Source organism: Spinacia oleracea, chromosome 4 (assembly GCF_020520425.1).
Source record: "Spinacia oleracea cultivar Varoflay chromosome 4, BTI_SOV_V1, whole genome shotgun sequence".
NCBI lineage: Eukaryota > Viridiplantae > Streptophyta > Magnoliopsida > Caryophyllales > Amaranthaceae > Spinacia > Spinacia oleracea.
Window position 1 is genome coordinate 164,637,070 of NC_079490.1, and position 25,978 is coordinate 164,663,047.

General features: G+C 35.3%; 1 protein-coding gene and 1 long non-coding RNA gene across 2 annotated transcripts; one reads left to right on the forward strand and one right to left on the reverse strand.

Annotated features, from left to right (window-relative positions):
* Positions 1 to 1,090: 1,090 nt before the first annotated feature.
* LOC110803081 (uncharacterized) lies at positions 1,091 to 17,686 on the forward strand. The gene is made up of 5 exons (XR_002537388.2): positions 1,091 to 1,296; positions 6,301 to 7,185; positions 9,431 to 9,544; positions 9,669 to 9,831; positions 14,804 to 17,686. It is a non-coding gene; the product is annotated as an uncharacterized lncRNA (long non-coding RNA).
* Positions 4,419 to 7,466, reverse strand: LOC110803061 (transcription factor HBI1). The gene is made up of 7 exons (XM_022008522.2): positions 6,373 to 7,466; positions 5,956 to 6,201; positions 5,703 to 5,837; positions 5,541 to 5,612; positions 5,228 to 5,437; positions 5,036 to 5,138; positions 4,419 to 4,630 (listed from the first exon to the last, which is right to left on the reverse strand). The coding sequence occupies exons 1-7, from the start codon at positions 6,976 to 6,978 to the stop codon at positions 4,593 to 4,595; spliced, it is 1,410 nt and encodes a 469-aa protein (XP_021864214.2). The 5' UTR covers positions 6,979 to 7,466; the 3' UTR covers positions 4,419 to 4,592.
* Positions 17,687 to 25,978: the final 8,292 nt, after the last annotated feature.

Here is a 25,978-nt window from a genome sequence, read left to right on the forward strand (position 1 = left end):
TTTTTAGCTAGTACGTAGTATGATTAATAATTTAAAAAAAATTCAAAGTCTGACCCCGAATTATCTCGGTGTAAACAGCTACCCACCTATTGTAGGTGTGAGATCTTCCCTTGCCCATATCAACCTAGACTAGTTCCTAAATTTAGTTGTCTTTGATTAGCAAAAAAATTCTTTTACCAAATTGTACTACTAAGGAGTAGTAATTTATTTATAACCCATTGAATTGACTCGGCAAAAATGCCTTACGGCAACCAAATTGGTCTTAGCATAGCGATCATTGCTCATTTCGTCAATTAACCAATTCTCGACGTTTGAGAATGAAAATCATTGGTCAAACCTTTACATAGTTCATCAGTGGAAAACCTCAAACGAGACGAATAGTAGTGTATGTAAGCGGTGAATACCCCAGTAGCCTAGTATTCTGCAAAAATAATGCCTTATGATACTTGACAAACACTATAATCTGATTAAGAATCTGGAGGTTTCAATATTTATCCAATTAGGCAACATCTATGCAGTGACATGGAACGAGGATTAACTTAGAATGACAACACTACTTTAAAAAATTAAAACTAACAATAATAGCTAAGATAGATAATTTTCTCATGTACATAACAATAAATCAGCTACATGACATGACATCTTGCACATGTTCAGTCTTTAATCTTAATTTTGATCGATAACAATCCTTAGAACTTTAAGCCGACGAGACTTAGGTGAGTGCCGTGAGTCAAGTACACATAGGAGGAAAGTGATAAATCCAAGGAAATTTTTACTTCTTCCAAGGAAATCCATATTTTTTCAAAGATGATTTCCTTGGAAGAAGTGAATTATTCCTTGGATTTATCATTTCCCCACATAGGATATTCGGGTTACATGATACTTGGACAATTTTTAGGATTGACTAAATGAAAAAATAACCGGACTTAACTTTTGCCCAACTTAAAACCCTATATCCTCGTATCGTATAAAGATTATAAACATACTGGACCTCAAACAAGCCCAATCACTGTTCAAGGTCCATAAAGTTTCTGCAGTTGTTCTCAACTCTTAACTTCTCCCTTCTAGTGGCTCCAATCTATTTGACCAATTTACGTCGAGAAAAACAGAAGTCAGATAAAAGGTTTGACCATGGAAGCTTTCCTCCCCAATTTCAAAGACAAATTTCCCGCCATTTTCTCTCTCTCCATCGCTTCATCACAAGCATCTCAACATCTATATCACATTCGATCATCATGAATTTGGAAGAAATTGAAGCTATTATCCATCAAAAAATCAAGAATCATTCTATCAAAGGTTCGATTTCTTCAAACCCTAGCTTTCAGTTTTCGTTTTCGATTTCTCTTTTTGTTTAATCATGTGATATTATAGAACAATTGCCTGAATTCGGTTCTAATTTTCGTTTATGATTATTCATTTGACAATTTTACTTCACAATTCGAGCTAGGAAGCATGTAGCTTAGGTGTTTGATAAAATGCGGAACTTAACAGATGTTGTTAGAGAATTTTCATGATGCTTTGACTGTTTTATTTGAGGTGATTGATCGTCGATGTAGCTTAACAATCGTCTATTTCTATTACAGAACATAGAATTTATGTTGATTTCTGTTACTTAACTCACTAATCACAGTCGATATCTTAATTTTATCTGTTTTCATCACTCATTGCATTGTAAAGTGTTGCGAATTCGCAAATAACTACACCTACATGGTAACGATGCATAATGGATTTTTTTATTTTACTAGATAACTAGTTATAGTTTTTCTTTGGTGTTTTCCCTCTAGAATAATGCTAAAGTTACCTATAAGATCAGTACCTTAGCTAATGTAGTAGTCATGTGTATTCGTCTTTTTTAGTTTCTACCCGATGTTATTGTTTGAGGTGTTGTATCTGTGATCAGTTGATCAATCGTGTATATATTTCTCGTGTAGTGTTGTACTGAGAAACTTGTGTCATCATAACTTTCAAACATTAGGTTTTGAGATTGGACTAGCACTCTTGTACACTTTACGCACCTGTTTGATATTGTTGAAGAGTTTGTGCTATGAATTTGGTTTAATAGCACATACATATTAAGATATTTATCACTGTTCCATTTTTTCCGTCACCCTCCTTGCATTTTGTAAAGATATTTTGAAGAAATCACATAGTTTTTGGTATCTTGTGTTTGTTTTAGAGAAGTTACTCTTTCTCTGTACTGGTAGATTTACAGAGGGAACATAATCTGTCCTTGGACCCATGAATTAGACACAACAAGGGCGATCCTTTTCTATATCCTATTGAAGTGATTAATGGTGCTTGAATACTGTAATGAATGGAAACATCATCCCGAAATGTTCGCTGAAACCAGGAGAATAGAGTGTGATTAACATTGACAGGGTTAGAGGACCACTTATGTACTGTAATATTTGCCTTGTAAGGGAGGGAAGGTGAGGCTGTTATGATTTCAGTTTAGGAAGAAGATGATGCTATCTGAACACAGTCTATGGTTGTGGGCCTTCTGCTGTTGCTAACTTGCTATAACCATATACTATGTTCGAGTTGTACCTTTCCTTGGCTTATCTACTTTTTCAAAACAAAAGATGACATATCAATCAAGCAAAATGTGTGTTATTTGGTTGATGTATATTAGGTTTGGTACTCAAGGTATATAGGTAAACTAAGATCATCGAGCAAACTCTTATAAATATATTCAGACAACTGCCTTTGAAGAGGACGATGGTTGATGATTGATGGTTCTTATTTAACCTGTTTTTTTCCCCCCGGATTTATTTGTGTCTAATATAGAAGACAGCATCTATCTTGAGTTTTCGAAAGAATTTTTACCTTTGAGATGATCACTGTTTATCGGTTGATGATTGATGGTTCTTATTTAACCTGTTTTTTTCCCCCCGGATTTATTTGTGTCTAATATAGAAGACAGCATCTATCTTGAGTTTTCGAAAGAATTTTTACCTTTGAGATGATCACTGTTTATCTACTTAAGATGATCTATAATTTAGAAAGCTTGTTTATATTCACTGGTAGATTCTTGTCCTTAGGTCTTACTTTGTACAGCCCTGTGTTAGATATGGATAGAATTGAGGATTAAGGTATAGAGTTAGTTACTGTTCATTTTGTTTTTGTGGATTCTGATGTTACGTGCACAAAGAGTTGCTTTTCATTTCCCCTCATAGTGAGTTGCTTTTCATTTTCCCTCATAGTGAGTTGCTTTTCATTAGATTTCAAGTTGGCCAGTTCTATTGTGTAAACCGTGCAAGACTCTGAAGGAGAAAATAGATGACACTTTCTGTTTAATCCAGTTTGTAATTAATTTTGTGTTTTCCTATATGCATCTGTGCTAAGTAATTGACTTACAGGACCTTGGTAAGTTGGTATGACCGAAGGGTCACTATGCTACCTTTACTGTGGCATGTCAGTTGCCAGTATCAACTACTCTATAATTGTTTCCACTAGTAATTACGCGGTTAAAAGCAGTCTCCTATGCTTTTGGCCCCAGGGTGCCTACAGCTTCAGACCAACAATTTATACATTCTGTAAATGTTTAATGCACAAAAAGTAAAATCTCAGTAATTCTGAATAGATTGGAAACTCTTACTAAAAAATTATGAGACATAGCTGGAAGGACCTACTGAAATTTGCATGAGATTTCAGACAACTGAAAACTAAAGTAGGATTGGATAAAAGTAACAGTTTAGAGAAGCAACATGTTTCTCTTATCTAAATAATTCTCGATTTGTCTATTTGGTTTTCACCATTTCTGTTCTTCTCTGTTTTAGGTCACTTTTGAAATGTTAGACCTCTATGTTAAAGCTTTACAAAAGCTTTATGTGACTGGATTTCTATTTGTTACCTCCCTCACTTGCTGGTCAGTATAAGTTAGTGCAAAATTGGTCTCGTAATTTGATTTTCAGCAGTTCAACCTCATCCATTAGTAAGCATTGAACTGTTGGAGAATTTTCATTGGTTTTCAGGTTTTATTTGGAAGTTGTTGTCAAATCTTATTTTAATTGATCCATGACTGTCCTAGTATCTTCCCTTCTATCGCTATTGAATTTTATCATTAAGTTCTAGCGAAAAAAGCTATATTCTGCAACTTTATCAGCTACGTCTCTTATCCCACAGATAATTTTTGAAGGACCATTTTGTTGTAAAGTCACAATTCTTCTTGTGTCTATTTGCTTGGTCCCCTTGGTTGTTTAATTCACAAGTTCATAAAGGAACGCGAAACAGATTAGATATGGATGATTGAATACAACTTTCACATTCCCTTTGCGTACTCCCTATATTGTTGCTCCACCCCTGCCCCCATCAGGATATTTTATAACTTTAGTCTCTGCTCTCTGGTCCCCGTCCTGGCTTAGTCACCAGGCTCGATGATGAAACCTACTATAGTAATGGACTCCCAATTGTTGCAATTTAGCAGAAGGCAGATGCCAATGGATGCTTAAATTATTACTTACACCTCGATGCCTTTGACTTTATACATACAAATATTTACCTATATACTAAACAGAATCAGAAAAGAATCCTAGTTAAGTAATCTGATCCATCTCCAATGAAGGTGTAACTTTTACGTTTGGCCAACTGATTTACATCTCCATTTTTAAACTGCTTGATTCAATGGTGCCTGCATAAGTAAAACATGAAAGTCAGGACTAAGGAGACTATGGAGGTGATACTAGCAATTAGTGTGGGATCATTTGCCCCAATTTTAACTGTCGCCCATCTTATCTTAAACTTCACTCTTGTTGATTCTATGCTCAGAAGATCAACTACTTTTCGAAGCCAAATACCATATTCATGTGTCTAAAGGTTTTTTCCTTCTGCAGAATCTAAGTTATTGATTCATGCTAAGAAACATCATGGAAAATATATGCCCTCATGAGCTAGTTTTGTTTATCACTAGTATTCTTTTCAAGCCAAAATCATATAAGAAAATTTGGATATTTTTAGTTAAAAATAGGCAGATAATACTACATGAGGATGTATAAACATCATATGGGAAATGGAATACGACGTTTTGGTGTTCTACCTGTGAATGTCTGTACCGGAAATGATGGTTGTCTTCCCTGTTGAAACTCCATGTTGTAGATATTTTGTAATTCGGCATCCCATTGTAAAGAATTTGGAATTTGCTGTTCATATCAAATCAAATCAAAATTAGTGAAAGAAAAGTGTTATAGAGAAAAGATTGGTTGCAGTGAACTGAAAAGAAGGACGTTACATTAAAGCAGGACGTGTCAAAAAAAGTCTCTGGTATTGATACAGGAGCACTAATGCTTCTTTTCAGACCCAAATCAATTGGATTTACTGCAACCGTGGATCCGCAAACTGGATCCATTTGTTCAATAGGATTGTATTGTAGGTAGCTGGGATTATTTAAATCTGGTGATACCCCCAGTGCTGGTATACTGGTAGAGCATGCTGCAAAAACCTGTAAATAAGAGTTGCAGAAATGAGTTATGTTCAGCCTTTTTTGTGTCTTTTTTTTTTTGTTTGAAAATTTCTGCATGACTAGTTCTTCCATATGTATTTACCTCTTTGGCAATTAAGTCATCTATGTTAAAATCAAGCCTGGGATTAACTGTTGCCAGTTTCATCGAAAGGAACTGTTCCATGAATAAGTAAAAAATCAGTACGGAGTAAAGAATTTGATGTTGCAGGAATACTAATACAATTTCATTAGCAACTTGGTTTACCTCGACTTGTCGCTGAAGCGATTGGACGTAGTTGATTATTTCGTCCAGCATTCCAGCTTTCCCTGTGATCTTGTTGCACCCTGGAACTAAATCTTGGAGATATTTCATTCTTTCACTTATTTTTTCCCTCCTTACCTGTATCAAAACCCATAAGTGCAGACTATTAGTTACTCGCGACACCATTTATAATTTCCCCCTTAAAGCTTATAAGAATGAAGACATTTTGTAATTTAGGCTTGAGTGTTTTGCTTACTCTTTCCGCTAAGCTGTGGCTATCGGTGGCCTGGCCGCGCCTTGCTCTAACGTGAATGTAATCATGCTTGGAATTATCTTTCGACGTACACCCTGAATTTTCTTTGTTTTTCTTGTCATTGTTATTGCCATTACTTTCCTTTTGGTTATGGCTGCTGTTGCTATGTTGTTCTGTGATTTTTGATTCTTCCTCTTCAGCACATCCCTTGCTCTTTTTTGATTTGTTGTCTTCTTCTGTATCGACTATCTGCAACATATCATTCAGAGTGGATTTTTTCAGGGATGAGTCAAAGACCTGCAATTTGCTGAATTCTTCTATTCTAATTTATTTAATTTTTGCATTCAGGTTTTGTTCGGCCAACGTATTTGGCATCAAACGTGGAATTAAATATAAAGTCACGGTGGGATCACTCAATACCTTTGGTGTTCTGAGGTTTTTTTCTGCTTTCCTCTTCTTGAAACTCTCTCTCCCAGCTGCTCCATTCAGCTTCTGATCTGATAGGAGGGATTCTCTTCCTTTGGCATCACGGGCTGCCTTTACAGTGGCTTCTGCTGCCTCTGCTACTGATGGCGGGCAACTGGCTGTTCTTGAAATGCCATAATTCATCTCATAGCCAGGACTGTTATGGATTTGCTCAGCAGTCTCAATCCCCAAGCTACCGACATTGACCCCACTTTTTGGCATTCCGAAATCCATCCACCCGTTTTCCCCTCCCGGATCAGCCTTAATGGGTCGATTCAGAAGCTCATTTAGGGTTGGGCCTGTTGTAACTGAGCTCGGACCATAGTTCATGTCTGCGCCATGAAAATCGTGTGCTTCAGCAGGAAAGAAAGAGAGCATGCTCAGGTCATTGAAGCAACTTAGTTGCTGCTGCTGTGTTGTCTGGACTTGGAAGAGCTGCTCTTGTTGCCACTTTAGAACCATTTTCTGTCTTTCCAAAACACTCATCTCCATGCCCTTAACTCCGATGACATTCGCCGGTGTGTTTAGGTAGTGCAGCATCTCTGGTAAAGCTCTATTCATTGCCTTACCAAATCCAAAAATAGTAAGGGAAAAATGATTGCTTTAGTGTTGCTACGAAGTCTTAATATGCACTACTAAAACAGTTTGTTGTTCTTTTGCTTTAATGAAGGTGGGGGGGGGGGGGGGGGGGAAGTTGGTGTGTGCTGCAAGGGATTAGGCAAGCTTTTGTAATGCTTTGGTACCTAACACAAGTTCTTCATGAGCAAGGTACTACACTGACTCTTTCTATCTCCCCTTTTGTTGTTTGATGCAGTTTAAGCTGTGGCTGGAAATTTGAGTGACCAAAGATGGGAGGAAGTGAGGGTATTTATAAAAAAGAGAGAAAAAGAGTTGCTTTTGGCTTGAGATATCCGACCCTTGAGGCTGTTATCTGACGTAACTAATCTAAATAATTAGGAGAGAGAAAAAAAATCTAATCTCCTTTTTTTCCTTTTTTTTTTCCACCAATGTATGTCTATTATGTTATTAAGTACACTTAGAGATAGATTTACCTAAAGCTAGGTTCGTTTGTTTAGCTCCAAATAAACTAATGGGTAGTTAAATAACCTTGGGTACACCGAGCTTTTTTACACCGGAACACCTAAAACTTTGTAAATATATTTATTGTGTTATTGGGGGACCTAAGGGGGCAAGTAGAGAAATGAAGTAGATAGATGAGAGAGATAGAAAGGGGCAACTGGGGCAGAGAGCCATCGAATGTATCCATAACTAGAGGCTGTGGGTTGTGGGACCTTCCTGACATATGGCTGCCGCGTGGGCTTGTCCTTCGGCAAAACGGGGTTAGAGATAGTTTTGTTTGGACGGAATTCAGAACTTCAGATACTCGTATGATTAAATTTAAGCTTATTGTGATTTGTGATTAATTGCATGCATTATTTAATGAGTTCATCTCAGATTGTGGTCATGTTTGTTTAAAGACTTGGTTTTTTGGTAAGGTAGTGGCCCCACTGTGATCAGGCTGCAGGGTAGTCTGGGCCTTGATTACGTTTATGCCCACATGATTAGGTACATGTGGCAGGTGTTAGGAGCTTCCATCTAATGACATGTCAGCTTGATGATGTGTAAGGTGATGAGGTGTAACGGGCTGTGAGAGGTCTGGTATTTTGTTGAGCTAGGGTTAAAGATTCTGCTGGAACTTGGGAATGGGAATGTACAATGAGGAATCTACCAAAATTTGCATTTCATTTTATTGATAATTTCATTATTAACCTGCTCGTTAAAGCAATCTTAATCCAACTTTATTTCATCCACCATGTAATTGGCTCCAGGTGTAGGATCTAATTATGCCCATAATTAGGAATTAGGAGACAAAAATCTTTATCTAATCATAATGTCATGTTGGTAATCATGTATCATGATATAGATTATGTGTTTTACAAATAGCTTTCATCCTGTCAGTCAGTGGTTTTCGTCTAACAATTACAGCTTTAATTTGGTTGGTTAGGGGATCGGAGTATATGATTTATTTTGTCTAATTAAATTTAATTTTGATGTTTACCACTTGTGCTTTCACTAATGTTAGGAGATGAAAGGGAAATAATCTTGGACCATTCTTGATACTAAGATTAGGTCTTCAATCAGAATGACTTAAGCTTAGTTAATCAGATTACGATTTTAGTTACTAGGATTATGGATTGATTAGTACGTAGCGCTTTGGAATTAATGAATAGGATTTTTTCGCTTTTCCGTTTTTCGAAGGATAAGATGTCTACTTCATGTACTTATTCTGCAGATTGTGTCAATCTAATTATGTCTCCCATTGTGGGCTTACTTAGAGAGTGATTGATGGATTAACATAAGTTTTCCCATTTGGTTTGGCTGAAGTGACTTCACTTTAAGCTGAAAGCTCAAAAACAATTCCTGGAATCTCAGTCTAATTAGCAAAAAATTAAGGTTGTGTCGTCATCTTGTTTTAAATTGATTGATAGGAATTAGCATACAAGCCTCTATTAGTTGGTGGCCTTCAGTGCTTTATGCTCCTCCTTTGTGTACTTTCATACGGAGTAATTAAGTGGCTTATTAATAGACTTGATCTCTACTTTGTCTTTAACCTGCACAAAATATGTATAGACTGTTGATAGAGTTATAATCTTGGGGCTTCAACCATCAGCTTAAGCTTTTGGTTGAGTTGGTCCTTTGACATGGTATCAGAGCCAACGTGACGCAAATGTCACGGGTTCGAATCTCATCCACCCCTCCTTTCAAAGTGGAATATTTCGCGCTAGGTATGAGGAGGCCTATGCTGCATCCACACTTCAAGCCCAAAGGGCTTTAATGTGAGGGGGCGTGATAGAGTTATAATCTTGGGGCTTCAACCATCAGCTTAAGCTTTTGGTTGAGTTGGTCCTTTGACAACTGTATCACTGTAGTGCAGTGAGTGAGTGAGGGATACTAGACTGATTATTTTTAACATGTTATATTATTTTCATTTAATTACTGTGATCAATTGCAGGATGTGATGATAACGCTTCCGTGCTTAACAACATTTACCAGTTTAGCACTCTCCTATTTCCCACTCGTCCTGCTATTTTCTCGTGTGCTTATTGTGTTACTGATTCGTATTTAGGTAATTAGATTTTTGCGGAGTATTTTTTTTCTATGGATGTTTTACATATTTTGCTATGCTATATATTGTTAATACGCTATATGATATAAGCTTTACTCGTACATATGTCTCGCTTTGTTTACAGGATGTCTTAGATTACACTCAAATACTGTATTCGTAGAGGCATGTTGAAGATAAAATGGATATATGGTGGGGAGCAAGTCCAGTGAGGATGAAGGGTACTTCCATTATCAAGCTCCTGGGCCCTGAAAATTCTAGTGTCAATCTCCCTCCTACCTTTATTGTTAGTAAGTCTCTCTCTTCCCTCTCTCCCCCCCCCCTTCTCTTTCTCCAAGTTGGAAAATAGCCGCTTATAATGATCCTTAAGAAAAAAAATAAAGGTATTATTAGGGGACCTCTCTCTCATATTTACCTTTCTATCACTGTCATATCTGTGGGCTTGATCGACTCTAAAAGATTATCTTTTTTTCTCACTTGCCCCTTCCTAGCTCGTAGCATTTCCGACTATGAGTCTGATACTTTTCTCCTTTCCCCTAATTGTCAAAACAATAATCAGGGCTTCCACATTTGAATGGGTAATGACCATTAATTATGGAAGTGCATGCTTGTCCAGTTTTACCTAGGATCATTCATGGAATCATGATTTGGACTGTATACTGAGTTTTATGTGCCAAGTGAGGGTTTTTTTTAAGCAGGGTTGAGTTTGCAATTACTTTTGACATAATGATGATGTACTCCGTAGGTGTGTAGTGATGAATGGTTAGACTAAATGGTAAAGATGGGAATCTTGTACAGAATGACAGAGAAAAATGCTCTATAAAGTCAGTAAAGGGTGCTTCTTTATACTCCATACGAGCCACTAATAGTCTAGAATACAAGACAGTTTAAGGTGAAACCAATTAGAAAAATCCTAGTATTGAGAACCATATGTTGCTATATTTAGCATAACTCAAATGTTTCTTTTTGTCCGGTTTATTGTATTGCTACGGAGTATGATACAATCTCCTTTAAAATACTTTTTATCACACTTACAATACAGTACGGGCCTATTAGGGGGTTTCCCTTTTTAAGGCAAAAATAAAAATTGTACAATTTCGAGAATAGATAAAATAAGTGAGACCAGAGGAATAATGCTTAAATGATGACGTTATAATTTACATTAAAAAACATATTAGAGTGCTAAGCAAAGAACTTTCTATGAATATATGGAAAAACGTTTGAGTCGTCAATTTTGGAAAGTATAGTGGTCCAGTTCAAATCTATGGTGGAAGTAAATAGCCAAACAGGTCTTCTGCACTAGTGGCTGGTAAATCATAATAGCAGAGTTTTTGTAAGTTTCCTAGTAGAGAATTTTCTTTTAATACACTTTAAGTTAGTATTGTATAATATATTAGTATATGTAAAATACAGTACACACGCAATATGATTGATAAATTTGGAAGTATATAAACTAGAACGTTTTGGTATTACTGGTTTTTGTATTGGTATTGGTATGTATGCTCTTAAGTACATGTCACACATGTAACACATGTCAGCTTGTGATTGGAGCTCAAGTTTCGATGTAATCTCATTGTTTCTAGAGCTAATAATCTTTGGGAAGATACTAGTCTAGGACGAGTCACTGATGCTTAACTAATGTCGACTAGGAGAAATTCAAAAGCAATATCAATATCAGATATTTACGAAGGTGTATACTTCGTAATTGCAAAATGGTAAACTTGTAAATCATTGCAAAGTTTTTTTTTTTTTAAAAAGTACAACATTTGTGTTAGAAAGAACAACATTTGTCATCTTCAAAAACCCTTTCTGTGCGAAATTACTAAAATGCTATTTTTTGTGTGTGTTTTTTTTACCAAAATGCCCCCGTATGTATACCACGTGTCTACTAGTAGTAGAAGTAGTACTGCATATTACAAAGTATTATTTATTTATTTATTTCAAATTTAGTCATATCATATCAATATATCATCTTATCTTTATTCTAGTATGATCTGAATGGAAGCTTAATAATAGAGAGAGAGAATGGGTAGAGTACTAGAGATGGAATATTGAGGGAGGGAGGCAGTGAAAGACAAGCACCAGATCAGATCCGATGGGAAGGGAATCCAGTACTAACTACTACCCCTCATCCCCCTCACCTGTGGCTTAAATGAGAGAGAGAGAGAGTGTGTTGGTTTCATGGGACTACTCTTCTTGTTTATGTCCTCTGTTGTGGCTGACAGTTATTACTAATCATATGCAATTGTAGCAATAGTACACTATGTGATCCCCTCTCTTCTCCCTTTTTGGTTAAAAGCTACACTGACTAATTAGTATTAGTGGAGGCCTCTCATTAATTCAGGCTATTGACTTCCCTTTAGATTGTTGATATTTTCCTTATAGGATATACAGCTGTAGAATATAATAGCGTTCACAGAAAAGTTGCGTCTTTCAATTACTTCTTCTGTCTCAGAAATTCGTTTTGACACTTATCAAGACTCATATTTAACCACTTTTAAAGTTATTAGTTCTAACTTCTAAGTAATCTAGTCAAAATTGTTTATGCATAATTGCATACATTGACGGACCCACGTTGGGGACAAGGGAGGCACGTGCCACGCCCGGAAAAAAAAAAATTGAAATGATGCAAAATTAAAAAAACGTAGAACGTATATATACAAAACCAGCACTAACTAAATAGAGAAAATGCTTGTGTGGTAGTGGTCTAGGAGGATTTTTTTTTCTTGATTGTAATAGCCAAAAGTCAGGGGTTCAAGGACTAATAATCACAATTTTGGTTCATTTATCAGCTTATTTGTTTCTTTTCTTTGTTTTTTCTACCCAATTTATTGGTTGTCTATTTAGTTGTTTTTAATTAATTGTATACCAATCGAAATATTTCCTGCTTCTATTTTTCCATCTTTATATTTGATTGGCCCTAATTTAAAAAAAATAAAAGTTCTTGACCATTAATTGTTCATTTCATATTATTTTTTTCATTCCTTTCCTTTCCTAATAATTCCATATGTTGTTTCTAGCTTTAGTTTTTTTTTAAAATTTATTTATTTTACACCAATTGAAGATTGTCTGTTTTTTTTTTTCTTTTTCACCTTCAAAATTAATTTGGATTACACTATTTAAAAAAAAGAAAAACTTCGTCGAGAACAAAATAAATTCAATTTTATCATTTAATGCTCTACCCTAATTAGTTGCTTTAAATTTTGTACAAATTTTTTTACATTAGTTATATATATTGATAAAAAAATTCTCCTCGCACAAAAAAAAAAAATTCTCAGCCAATCTGAAGCATCATGCAATCAATCAACACTAATTACATACGAGTTACTCGGCCTCTTTTAACAGTCAATACCCAAATTTATGGCATTGTGCCACCCCTGACCCAAAGTTCTGGGTCCGTTACTGATTGCATATACTGTTGATTTTATAAAGTGAGACTGTGAGAGTCATTGTTATACTTATACCGTGGAGTGATACTTATAGATTAAGGGACACCAATTATTTTTGGAAACAAGAATCTTAGCAATTCGCATTATTGGTCAAGATTTTATGTTTGGTAAGGAAATAAATTAAGGTTAGACCCCTTTATGAATTCCAATCTAATTATCATTATGGATGGTAAAAGACTAAGAGAGTAAACCATTACATGAATCGAACCAATAAGTGGATTTCAACTAAAGATTTTACATAACAGAAATAATATGGATGATACAAGAAAGCAAATCATTACAAGAATCGAACAAATAAGTGATTTGAACTAAAATTTTTACATAACAGAATTCATATCAGAGAAGGGGGAGGAGTCGTGGACTTGTGGGGAAGGGTAGGAGTTGCTGGATCTAATCATTTAATTCATTTCTACTCTATTAATAATTTCTCATCAATATGTTCAAATATGTAGCAATGTGCAAGATTTGACGTAGGACCACAATGGAAGTCATCTTTTGCCCATTTCACTTGTTGGTCGTGTCAGAGATGGGTGAATGTGAGCAAACATTAATTAGGAATGGTCAAGCAACCTTGTTAACTTCGTTACATTGTACTGTACTGTGATTTCCTTGCCTTTCTAGGTTATGGTCTCCCATTTTTGCTCGTTATCCTAGAAGTGTATTACTATAAACTATTATCATAGAAAATAGCTAGAATTACGGTGAAATAATATTGATAATTTCTAAATATTTTTTCTAGAAAGGCTTTCGTTTGGGAAATACGGAGTACTTCTTATTGTTTTGACTTCTCTTTCTTCTTGGGCATAGTTGGTATATGATTGGGAAAACGCCTAGGTTCTTTGTTCACCTTGAAGAATGTGTGTCAATGAAATCTTGGCCTAGTGGTTAAGACTAAGGCCTTGTGTATAATAAGTCTCAGGTTCGATTTCCCGCCCCAATTTGTAATTTATATTGCCCTTGTGGCTCATTCGCACCAAAAACCTTGAAGAATGTGTCATTCTGAATTGATCTTGTAAGTGATGTGCGGGAGACTGAATTCGTTTATGCCATGACCAGTAATAAATTGTCTCCTTAACCCTTTCAAGTTCATTTGATAAATGATTAAATGCATAGAGCTAGTAATCTTAGGTGACCAGGATTGCCAATTTGCCGGGAGGCCCAGGATATAATTTGAAAAAATATCCTCTGTTTTCGTTTCAACTTTATTTGTTGCCTGGTAGTTAGTTTTAGTTGTATGATTAATAATCATTATGAATATGAGGATCTTTGTGGATTGTTCATGGTTTTCGAATTGAAATTTCTAGTACAGCCCGTTTGGTATGTGGTAAGAAAATTTCATGTCATTATCCATGGTCTGTGAGTTGATCCGTTCCCTATTAGTTCATTACCACATTCTTTCATACATTTTCATTTCTATTCATTACTCCTATTACTTGAGAGGTGGTATTGTAGTATTGATTGGTAATGGAAATTCATGAAGAATCACGTTTCATTTGATTGCTTTAAGTTTTTTGTCTTTGTGTATTCAATAATATAAGCAATATTTTTACGCATGAGGTTGTATGTACAAGTGAAAATTCATGGAGTTGTTTGATTGACAAATGCAAAAAGTTTTACCCCATATTTCATGTGAAATTGATAGGAAATGACACTACGGGAAGATAATAGCCTAAAGCACATTTATTTTTCTAGTAATGGTTTAGTAATAGCCAAAAGCACATTTCATGTAGGAGTAATGGTTTAGTATTGTATCACAGTATATCGGTGCGCACAACATGATAAGAGTTCTGTTTTTGGTGTTCTACCCTTCTAGGACAATAATCACAACACAGAGTGCTCCTGTCATCAAAACTCCGGAGCAGCATTATTTTGACTGCGAATGGCTTTTGGATGTTTGTGGCCTTCTTGCCGCTGCTGACGTAAACTGGTAATCCTTTATATATGCACATGCTTTATTTTTGAACAGTCGTCGAACATGATTAAAATGATAACAATCAAGGTAAAATTTGCAACTGGAGTTGATGATGCATGCACTTCTTTCGTAAGACATTGAAAAATGTTTTATAGGGGAGCGTTTTGAAGTTTAAATCAACTCGTGACGTCCAATAATTTCGTAGTTCTTAGAGGGTGGATTGTGCAATTTGTGCCATACCTATAAGGCCTTGGTTTTAGGCGTGGGCATGACACAACGCAGACACATCTTTTTAGTCTTGGTTTGACATTATCAGTGTCAAATCTATTTAGCTAAGTTAAAATTTAAACATAAAATATTCCATTATTCTAGATAGGTCATGTTATATATGGAGTGATATTATGTTTAGTTGGATTGTAACATGTCATAGCAACGATGCATGTGGGTAAATTAAGCTGAAATTAACCATACGGTTATGTAGCAGTAATAGTATACACCATTTCAATAAGAAAGTAATATAATTTGAAAATGTTTTTATTTATGCCAAAAATAAATTTTGAGAAAATCATTTTTTTTCTCTCATTTTTATAGACCGGTAAATATAAGGGTGCGTTTTATTCACCTGATTTTCACTTATTTGAACATATTAGAACTTATTAAAACTTATTTTAGTTATATGTGTTTGGATAACCCTTATTTTTCATGAAATGATCTTAATTTAACTGAAATATTTCTAAAATAAGTGGAAACAAGGTGATCAGAACAGGGCCTAAGCGACTTTAATGTCCTAAACTAGGCTTCTGATTGTTTTGGATAGTGTAGATTTTCCGATTGTTGCATATTTAGCTAGACTTCCATTATGGAAGTTCCATATAGACTCCTAGTAACTCCAAAAATTTGACCTATTCTATTTTTGTCTTTCTTTGTAGTTTGCTAAAGTAATTCTACGCAATTATACTTTTTTCGTCTTTTAATATAGTACTTGGTCAACATGTAACATATGGACTTTTAAGTATATTACCGCACAATGACCAATTATATATTTTATTATCTCTTAGTAAAACTCTAGTACTAATTGAAAATATACATTGATAGTTTGAGAGTATTGAGACCTAAACTTACCAACACTATACATAATAACACTAATTTTGGTTGGTTTTTAAAATAGGAATGAAATAGAAATGTAACAAAAAAACAGATAAAAATAAAAAGTGTAACCAATAAAAAAACGGAGAGATTAGTAAAAGTCAATGTATGAATAGTGCATGTATATAAAAACGTAAGAAGTGACTCATACTCTGCAAGTGTCTGCAAGTGATCGCGAATAAATTTAGTTGTTTAAGCGATCAATTTTTAATCAATTGACCATACTTTGTGGGTTTCCTTCTTTCATGGCCTCTTGTTACCAGAAAAACATGGAGCAACTGTCGTCTGATTCTTAAAATTATCCCTGCTTTTGTTTTCTATGTTATCATCATCTTCATCCTATAATTACATCAAGATTACATTCCCAAGTTTCTTAACGCTATCAATTGAAACGTCATTAATTATTAATGGAGTCAGGACATGCTAAGAATTCTCTTACGCAAGAATGGCCTTTTCAATAATTTAATAGGGGAAGGGTAATAGATCATCATACACTCCAGCCAAAAAAAAAAAAAAAAAAGTCATACACGGATGCACATCTATATTTAAGATACTTCATACTTCGTATCAGTAACACATGCTTGGCTATTACCAGTTGACATAAGATAAATTGTTAGACTATGTACATCCTTGACCTTCGGTCAAATGAAAAATAATTTCTCTCTCATCCTTTTCCTTCTTCCACCTCATTTTCCACCCCATCTTCCACTAACTTGACATACCTCTTACTTAAATCTTTTATTTTTCTTGTACAATCTAGACTCAAGGTCATTAATTCCCCTTACCTACTTTTTTTATTTTTATGTATTTAAATTCACCTTCAAATAAATTATTAATTTTAACAAAAAAAAAAATATGAAATTAAATTAACATACATATAAATAAAGAAGAACACACGTGTCATTGTAAAAAAATTATCATGCAAAATTTTCTTAAATAAAATAATATGCATTGCACGGCAGCACCACATGAGCAGAGTAAACCCATATTTATTGGTTAATCCGTACATTACAAAATGATATCCTACAAATATACCTAAAATTATACTCCGTATGCAAAACATGAAGCAACAAGTGCCCTAGAACATATTAGGTGCACCCGGGTGCACGGTGCACTCTCTCACATTTTCCCCTTACATGTAAGGAGAAAATATGAGAGAGACCACCCACGGGCATAAAAATATCCTTGAGTACACGGTGATTCCGGATGCACCTATTAATTTTCTACAAGTGCCCCACATCCATGCAAGTTGCGCTTAATTCGGCCTCACATCTCATTTTTATTAACTTGACCATGGGTCAAATATAATCATTTTGTCCTGTCAATTATTACTTGACACAAACTACATGTCAATGTTATGTGTGCTCTTAGCCCCTCTTGTAGGAAGGTCCTTGTCGATATTATCTACGGATCAGAGTAACTGATACCAACTCAACTTGGTAATTAAGCAAGATTATTGACATTTTTCTATGACCGTAGAGCGTTTCACTCGTCTGAATTCTGCATCCATACAACATTTGTAACTTGGTAACATGTCAAATTTCCAAATTACAACCTTTCTAATCTAACATTGGAAAGCAAATTAAAAAATAAATAAAAATGCATGAGCGTCTAGCCTTCTAAGTCCGGATCCTCTAGAGTTTTAATAAAACTCTACAAGGTAGAGTTGTATCTAAACCATACATTTTAAAATCAATGACTCATATTGATGAGAAAAAATAGGGGGAATTTTGGAAAGATAATATATGAACCATTGATTTTTCATTCAATGGTTGATATGTTCAAACTCTACCTTGTAAAGTTATTTTAGAACTCTAGAGGATCCCAAACCCTATCAAATGGGTTGTCTGGGTTAGGTTATAAAAAATTACTTTCGGGTTGGGATCATTCACTTTCGGGTTCGGGTTTTCAAATGCTTGTCCAAGATCCAGAACATTTGGGTTCAGGTCGACCCACGGGTTGAAAGATTTTAATCACATTACTATATTTTCATTAATTTAGGTAATAAATATACAAAATATGCGTACAAATCAGCTAACTTTCATACACAAGTTATGTTTAGTCAAATTCAATCATAAAATATCGTATAATAAAAATAAAAATCATATTGACAAAACTTGAAAGAAGAACAACTGATGAGCAGTTTGAGAGCAAAAGAATGCAAAGAGTGTTTGGGAATTTTAGTATATTAGATTGAATGAATAACAGAATTACAGTGAGGAGTGCTTATATACAAGCTAGAATTCTAGAAGCATCTATAAGTTGTTATAACTAACTGATCATGATGTCAGCATTTCAATAACAGAATAACAGAAAGTGCACCTAGGGTGCTGACTGTATGCTGATAGTGCAAAACTGATTGAGATTGCAATGCTTCAAGTTGAGATGTTGAAATGCTGATGTTGTATGCCTTGTTTCAGCTTCATAAATAGAACAAGTAGCAAGTATATCATATAATGTTAACAGACAAGAGAGTCTGGAACTGCACAGATGAGAGAGGTTTGGTAAAAATATCAGCCAATTGTTGCTGTGTAGGTAGATAAGTGAGGTGCAACAATCCCTCTAGGACTTTATCTCTTGTAAAGTGGCAGTCTATCTCAATGTGTTTTGTTCTCTCATGGAACACTGGATTTTTAGCAATGTGTAAGGCTGATTGGTTATCACAGTGCAAAGTGATTGGCTTGAGATCATAAACACCCAAATCTTCCAATAAATTAACTATCCAAGTCACCTCAGAAGCAGCAGCTGCCATTGCCCTATATTCTGCTTCTGCTGAAGATTTAGAAACTGTTCCTTGCTTTTTAGACTTCCAAGACACTGGTGAACCACCAAGTAAAAGAATGTATCCAGTGATGGATCTTCTAGAATCTGGACAAGAAGCCCAATCTGAATCTGAGAAAGCCTGTAAGCTGATATTGTTTGAATTTTTTAACAAAATCCCTTGACCTTCTGTGTGTGCCAGATACTTCAAAGTGTGGTGCAAAGCTGCTATATGTGGCACTCTAGGGCATTGCAGAAACTGACTCAGTGTTTGTACTGCATATGAGAGATCAGGTCTTGTGTGTGTTAAGAAATTCAACTTTCCAACTAGTGATCTGTACTTTTCTGTGTCAGAATAAAGTTCACCTTCTGTGTTACTGAGCTTGACATTTACTGGTAAAGGTGTAACTGTTCTCTTGGATACATCCAAACCACAACACTCAATGAGTTCTTTGGTAAATTTCTTTTGGCTAAGAATTATTCCATCAGAAGTGTATCCTACTTCCATGCCAAGGAAATAGTTAAGAGTTCTTAAATCTTTGATGCTGAACTCCTGGTGTAAATAAGCCTTCAAAGAGTGTAGCTTATCTGAATCAGTCCCTGTCAAGATTATGTCATCAACATAGACTGCTGCAACATTGATATGCCCATCTTGCTTGTTAATAAACAAGCTGTAATCATGTTTAGACTGCATAAACCCTTGTTTTTCTAAAGCAGTTAATAGCTTCTCATGCCACTGTCTTGAAGCTTGCTTCAACCCATATATAGACTTGATCAATCTACACACTTTGTTGGTTGGATTGTCAACTCCTTCTAGTACTTGCATGTACACTTCCTCCTTCAAATCACCATGTAAAAAAGCATTGTTGACATCTAATTGAAAAAGGGGCCATTTCCTGCTTGCTGCAACTGCAAGAAGACATCTAATGGTGCTCATTTTCACCACTGGACTGAAAGTCTCCTCATAATCAATCCCATATTTTTGATTGTATCCTTTGGCCACTAATCTAGCTTTGCACCTTTCTAAAGCCCCAGTGGATTTCAGCTTCACTTTGAATACCCATTTACAACCAATAGCTCTTTTCCCTTTAGGTAGTTCCACCAACTCCCAGGTGTAGTTTCTGTCTAAAGCATACAGTTCTTTTGTCATTGCCTCAACCCATAAAGGGTGTTTAGCAGCTTCAGAATAAGATGAAGGTTCCTTGATGTCACAAACATGAGTAAGGAAAGCTTGAAATTCCTCTGGAAAAGTAACATATGAAACCAGATTGCACCAGTGTTGAGCAACTGGTATTGTGTCTGGATTTGAGGCAGTAAAACATTCATAAGCATCCAAATATGCAGGTGGTTTGTGTGATCTTGCAGATTGTCTGATGATGGGATAAGGAAGTGGTTCAGAAGTGGAACTAGAAGTAGATTGAGATGTTTCTGTACTATGTACAGAAGGAGTAGAAGAGTGAGTGGAAGAATTTGTTGGAGAAGAAGATGAAGAAGTTTCTGTACTATGTACAGAAGGAGTAGTAGATGTGGATGGTGATGGTGATGGAGTGAAGGGTTCAGGTGACACATTAGCTTGTGGTGTTATGGAATGAGGAGGAAAAATGGTAGTGGGTGAAGAAAAATCTGGTGGATCAAAAACTGTAGGGGATAAAAAAGTAGGAAGATAGATGGCATTGGTGTAAGGAGAGATATTTGTGGATTTGTGTTTGTGATAAAGGTGAAATGGAAAGTGTTTTTCATGAAAATATATGTCTCTTGATACAAAGAACCTGTTTGTATCTATTTCCAGAACTTTATATCCCTTCTGTGTTGTTGAGTAACCCATGAACACACTGGGAGTGGCCCTTGGGTTCAATTTTGTTCTCCCTACTTTGGTTGTGGACACATAACAAAGACAACCAAAATTCCTCAAGTGTGAGAGATTTGGAGTCTGGTCAAACAACCTATAGTAAGGAGATTCAAGTTTCAAGGATTGCAAAGGCATCCTGTTGATCAAATAGGCAGCACAAAGTATACATTCCCCCCAAAATCTCTCTGGTACTTTGGACTGTATGTATAAGGCTCTTGCTGTTTCTAACAAGTGTTTATGCTTCCTTTCTACGACACCATTCTGTTGGGGTGTATGGCTACAACTGGTTTGGATTAGAATGCCTAACTTCAGATACAATTTCTTCATATCCCCTTCACAAAGCTCCTTGGCATTATCTGATCTAATACATTTAACCTTCACTCCAAATTGTGTTTCAACCATATTCAAGAAATTATCCATAACAGAAACACAATCACTTTTGTTTTTCAGAAAATGGATCCAAGTAAATCTGGTATAATCATCAACAATAGTCAAAAACTGCGTACAACCAGAAGGTGTTTTTACAGCATGAGGACCCCAAACATCTATGTGTACAAGATCAAATGGCTTAGTTGACTTAATACTACTGTGAGAAAAACTCAACCTAGTTTGCTTTGCAGCAGGACACACTTGGCAAATGGTGTCTTGTAAACAAGCAGACACATCACAACTAGGATTTATTAGTTTCAGTCTATTAAAAGGTAAGTGTCCAAGTCTTAAATGCCACAATTTAGCATTATCTACTGTGGATGAACAAGCCACATTACAGATGTGTGTTTGGATAGGGTTGACTTTTCCAGATTCTTGTTCTCCCAACTTGTATAGACCTGATTTCATATCACCAAGAGGAATCAGCCTCCCTTGTTGGCAGCAAACAAAACACTTATCATGAGTGAAATGAATCTCACATTGCAGATCTTGACACAACTTATGTACAGATATCAGATTATACTTAAAATTTGGAACATGTAAGACATTGTTCAAAATTATACCATCATTCAGTGTTACTGAACCTATGTGTTTCACTGCAATGTTGCTCCCATCAGGTATAGTAATGTAAGTATTCTGATTGTCAACAGGCTTATAACATAAAAATTGGGACAAATCATGACAATAATGGTCTGAAGCTCCACTATCTAACAGCCATTTAGATTTAGTGTGAGAGAGTAAACAGACATTACCTGCCATCATAGCCAGGTTAGGATTGGTATTAGCATTCTGTTGTTGTTGTTTAGACAACATATCCATAAGCTGCTGATATTGCTCCACTGTGATAGTTGGAGATGCTTCAGTTTGTGGCAACTCTGGCACACTGTCATTAGAATTGTCACCAAATGAAACTGCTGCAACCTTATTGTCTCTTGCAGTCTTGTAGCCAGGTGGATAACCATGAATTTTGAAGCATCTCTCCACACTGTGTCCCTGTGTTTGACAATGTGTGCAGTAGTAGTTGGATCCTGGTCTACTAAATCTATTGGTTCCTCCAGATTTCTGAGAACCAGATTGATAACCTGTCTGAAAACCAGTTTTGTAAGTTTTGTTGCTAGAGTTCCAATGATCTCCAGTAAACCTCCTTTTCTCAGCTGCAAAAGCCAGTGTTTCAACTTGATTACTAGCTTGAGAAACCTCCTTGTGCCTCTCTTCTTGAGCAAATAACCTGTAAGCTTCAGATACCTTGGGCAAAGTTGGAACCATCAGTACATTTCCTCTAATAGTAGCAAAATGATCATTGAGTTTCATCATAAACTGCATCACCATTCTCTCTTGTTGCCTCTGAAAAAATTTCTTTGTCACATTACAGGTACAATTATTGCAAGTACAGTATGGTAAAGGATTTGCTTCCTCAATTGCATCCCACACAGATTTGATTTCAGTGAAGAACTCAGCTACAAATTTATCTCCTTGGCTTATTTCAGCCAATTTTTGCTCAAGAGAATAAATCTGTGCTAGTGATGCAAAACCAAATCTGTCTTCCAAATCAGTCCAAATAGCTCTTGCAGATTTCATGAACATAACACTTTTGGCTATAGTGTCATTCAGATTCCCTAAAATCAGTGAGCACACTAGATCATTACATCTTTCCCAGGCCTTGTGTTCAGCTGTGCCAAAATCAGGTTTGATAAAACTACCATCAACAAAACCAATTTTGTTCTTAGCAGACAATGCAAGTAGCATTGATCTCTTCCAGCTAGTGAAACCTTCCTCACCATTGAATTTGAAAGAAACTAATTGTACTGAGTTTGCATCAGAAGGATGTATATAGTATATGCTTGCTGGATCTTGATTTGGAGGTAAAACATTGTTTCTCAGTGAATTGTCAGTGTTGTGATCACCAGCAGCCATTATCAAAACTTGAACAGGTTTTGAAATCAAGAAACAGATTCAGCAAAGAAGGAGATAGATTCAGAACGATCGAAACTCAAAAGAACAAGTACATAGAATGATTTAGAACAAAACAATTTTGCGGAATTTCAGAAACAATTGGGCTAAGGATCTTTAATCCTGCTCTAATACCATGACAAAACTTGAAAGAAGAACAACTGATGAGCAGTTTGAGAGCAAAAGAATGCAAAGAGTGTTTGGGAATTTTAGTATATTAGATTGAATGAATAACAGAATTACAGTGAGGAGTGCTTATATACAAGCTAGAATTCTAGAAGCATCTATAAGTTGTTATAACTAACTGATCATGATGTCAGCATTTCAATAACAGAATAACAGAAAGTGCACCTAGGGTGCTGACTGTATGCTGACAGTGCAAAACTGATCGAGCTTGCAATGCTTCAAGCTGAGATGTTGAAATGCTGATGTTGTATGCCTTGTTTCAGCTTCATAAATAGAACAAGTAGCAAGTATATCATATAATGTTAACACATATTACATCCAACAATAGTAATAACATGTTTGTTGTGCTTAAAATACCTTGTAATCTCATTTATCACTATAGATGCAATGTGTTTTTGACCCATTACTTTTCGTGTTGTTTGGGTTTAGATTCGGAAATCAGGTTACGGGTCACAAAATCTTATTCAAGACCCATTATTTTCGATTCGGTTTTAAATCAGGTCAATTTTTGACAAGTCTAAGCATAACCCATCCAATTTGCCAAGCTTGTAGCTCTCCTAACGCACTCCTTTTTGTCAAAACTCCATTTGTTAGCAGCTTAAAATTTCTCTTATTTGCAAACTATTCCAGTTTATAACCATGTTTGAGAAAAAGGCATTTAAATAATAAAAAAAAGTTAATTTTGTGTAAAATAGTCTTGTAAGACTCATAAGACCCGTATAAGATCGCTAATATTAACAAGAAAACTATAACTATTAACACAAAATTAGTGTAAGTGTATTCTTATACTCATAAGACAATCTTAATTAAAAGTTTGTATTTTTTTATATACATTCTCATTAAAAAAAAAAACTATCCTCGTGTTGTTTTAGCAATATTTTCAATAATTGATGAGAAAAGAGCAAACATCAACTTTCTAATATGCCATCTTTCTGGGAGGAGAGAAGGTTTTTGGCGAGGAAGGAGGTCGGTGGGGTGGGGGTGGCAGCCAAGTAGATGAAGGAGAGGTTGGGATAGGGGTGGGGGTGGTTGGCCAAGGGCTAGGGGCGGATAAGGGCATTCTATGTCTTTTGCCTTTTTATCTCACTCATTATTTTAGAGAAAAGAAACACATCAACTAATTTTGAACGAATGAAATATAATTTTGCTATTCGTTGCTTTTTTTTTTTTAGATTTTTAATTTTAAAAATTATTTTCGTCTTATTTTAAGGGGTTTACTAGATTTTCCAGCGTGTAAACCCTTTTCTGGTAACCCAAATATGATTGCCTGATTGTTCTATAGTACTCCGTAATCAAGTTAACTAGTCTTCTGACCCGTGCAAGTCACGGGCTATTCTTAGGATATAGGACATCTTATATGTGTCTTACTTTTTTAATATTTGGATGGTGGGTGAGTGTTTGTATTTAGTTTTGTTTGGACCGCATCTACATTTTAATCCTGAAAGTACGGGGAGATGTATATCGAGATAGGAAACATAAACAGAAAAAAATTGACATATGTAGGATTGGGTAAAAGTCATACCCTTTAAGTTATGATTGGCAAGGTAAGAACTTGCAGGATGAATAATAACTCAACTCTGGCAATAATCATCAAAGAAAGATGGAGATAGAGAAAACCTTCTATTTCACCAAATGTTACAATTTACCACTATACTCATGTTATCCAATTAAGGAAATTGAAGACTTAATTAACAAATTCTAACTATTGAACTATACTGGCAAAAATTGTAACTATTGAACTATACTGACAAAAATTCTAACTATTGAACTACTGACGAAACTTCTAATTATTAAACTATACTGACAAAAATTTTCTTATAGGAGAACTAAAACTTATTGTAAGTTCCATAAGAATAGCAAAAATATGCAACTAAAATCCACCTAAAAGTCTCAAACCCCACCTTTAATTATTTGCATGGAAACCATACATTAAAATTGTCCTTCTCTGCAAAATGAATTGCATCATTAAGCAAGAAAAATCAAGAACAACATGCTTCGAGAGAGAGAGAAAAGGAAGATGGTACTACAACTTGAATTCCTGCAGGGTACAATTAAAATACCCTACAAACTCCTACCGTTTTGAAATGGATCAGTTAGAAAGTCTATTAGTGGAAGGTGGTTAATTTTTGAATGAATGCTACAGGAAAAAGAAGAAATGGTAATTGAATTAAATTGGCATTAAAAATAATTAAGGTTGGAGAATTAATGAGAAGGTGAAGGATGAGGAAGATGAAGGATGGGGAATATGAAGTACTCCATCCGTCCCTTAATACTCGCACCGTTTTGACTGGACACGCTTGCCAATGCACAACTTTGACCACCAATATCTTTAACTATATATTATAAAATTTATAAAAATATTAATATTTTGAAAATATATATTAAAATGAACCCACCATTATATTATATACTAACATTTGTTTTCATATACTAGAAATAAAATAGGGCCAAAGTGAATTATGTGAATAGTGCAAAAAGTCAAACCGGTGCAAGTATTAAGGGACAGAGGGAGTACATGAGAGTAATAGATGGGAGTATGGGACACTTGTAAAGTTACATATTTGTTAGATTTAATACACGTGTCATCTTAGAAAGATTGGTTTTCTTTTTTAAATACTAGTTGTAGATGTCAATTTAATTATAGCGGTAAGTTTATGTCAAAGGTTACAAGTGTAATTTTACTCTAAAATAATCGGCATTTTTTTTTAATTAGAGACTTGAGGCCTCTAAAATAACAAGTGCAAGTGCAATGTGCC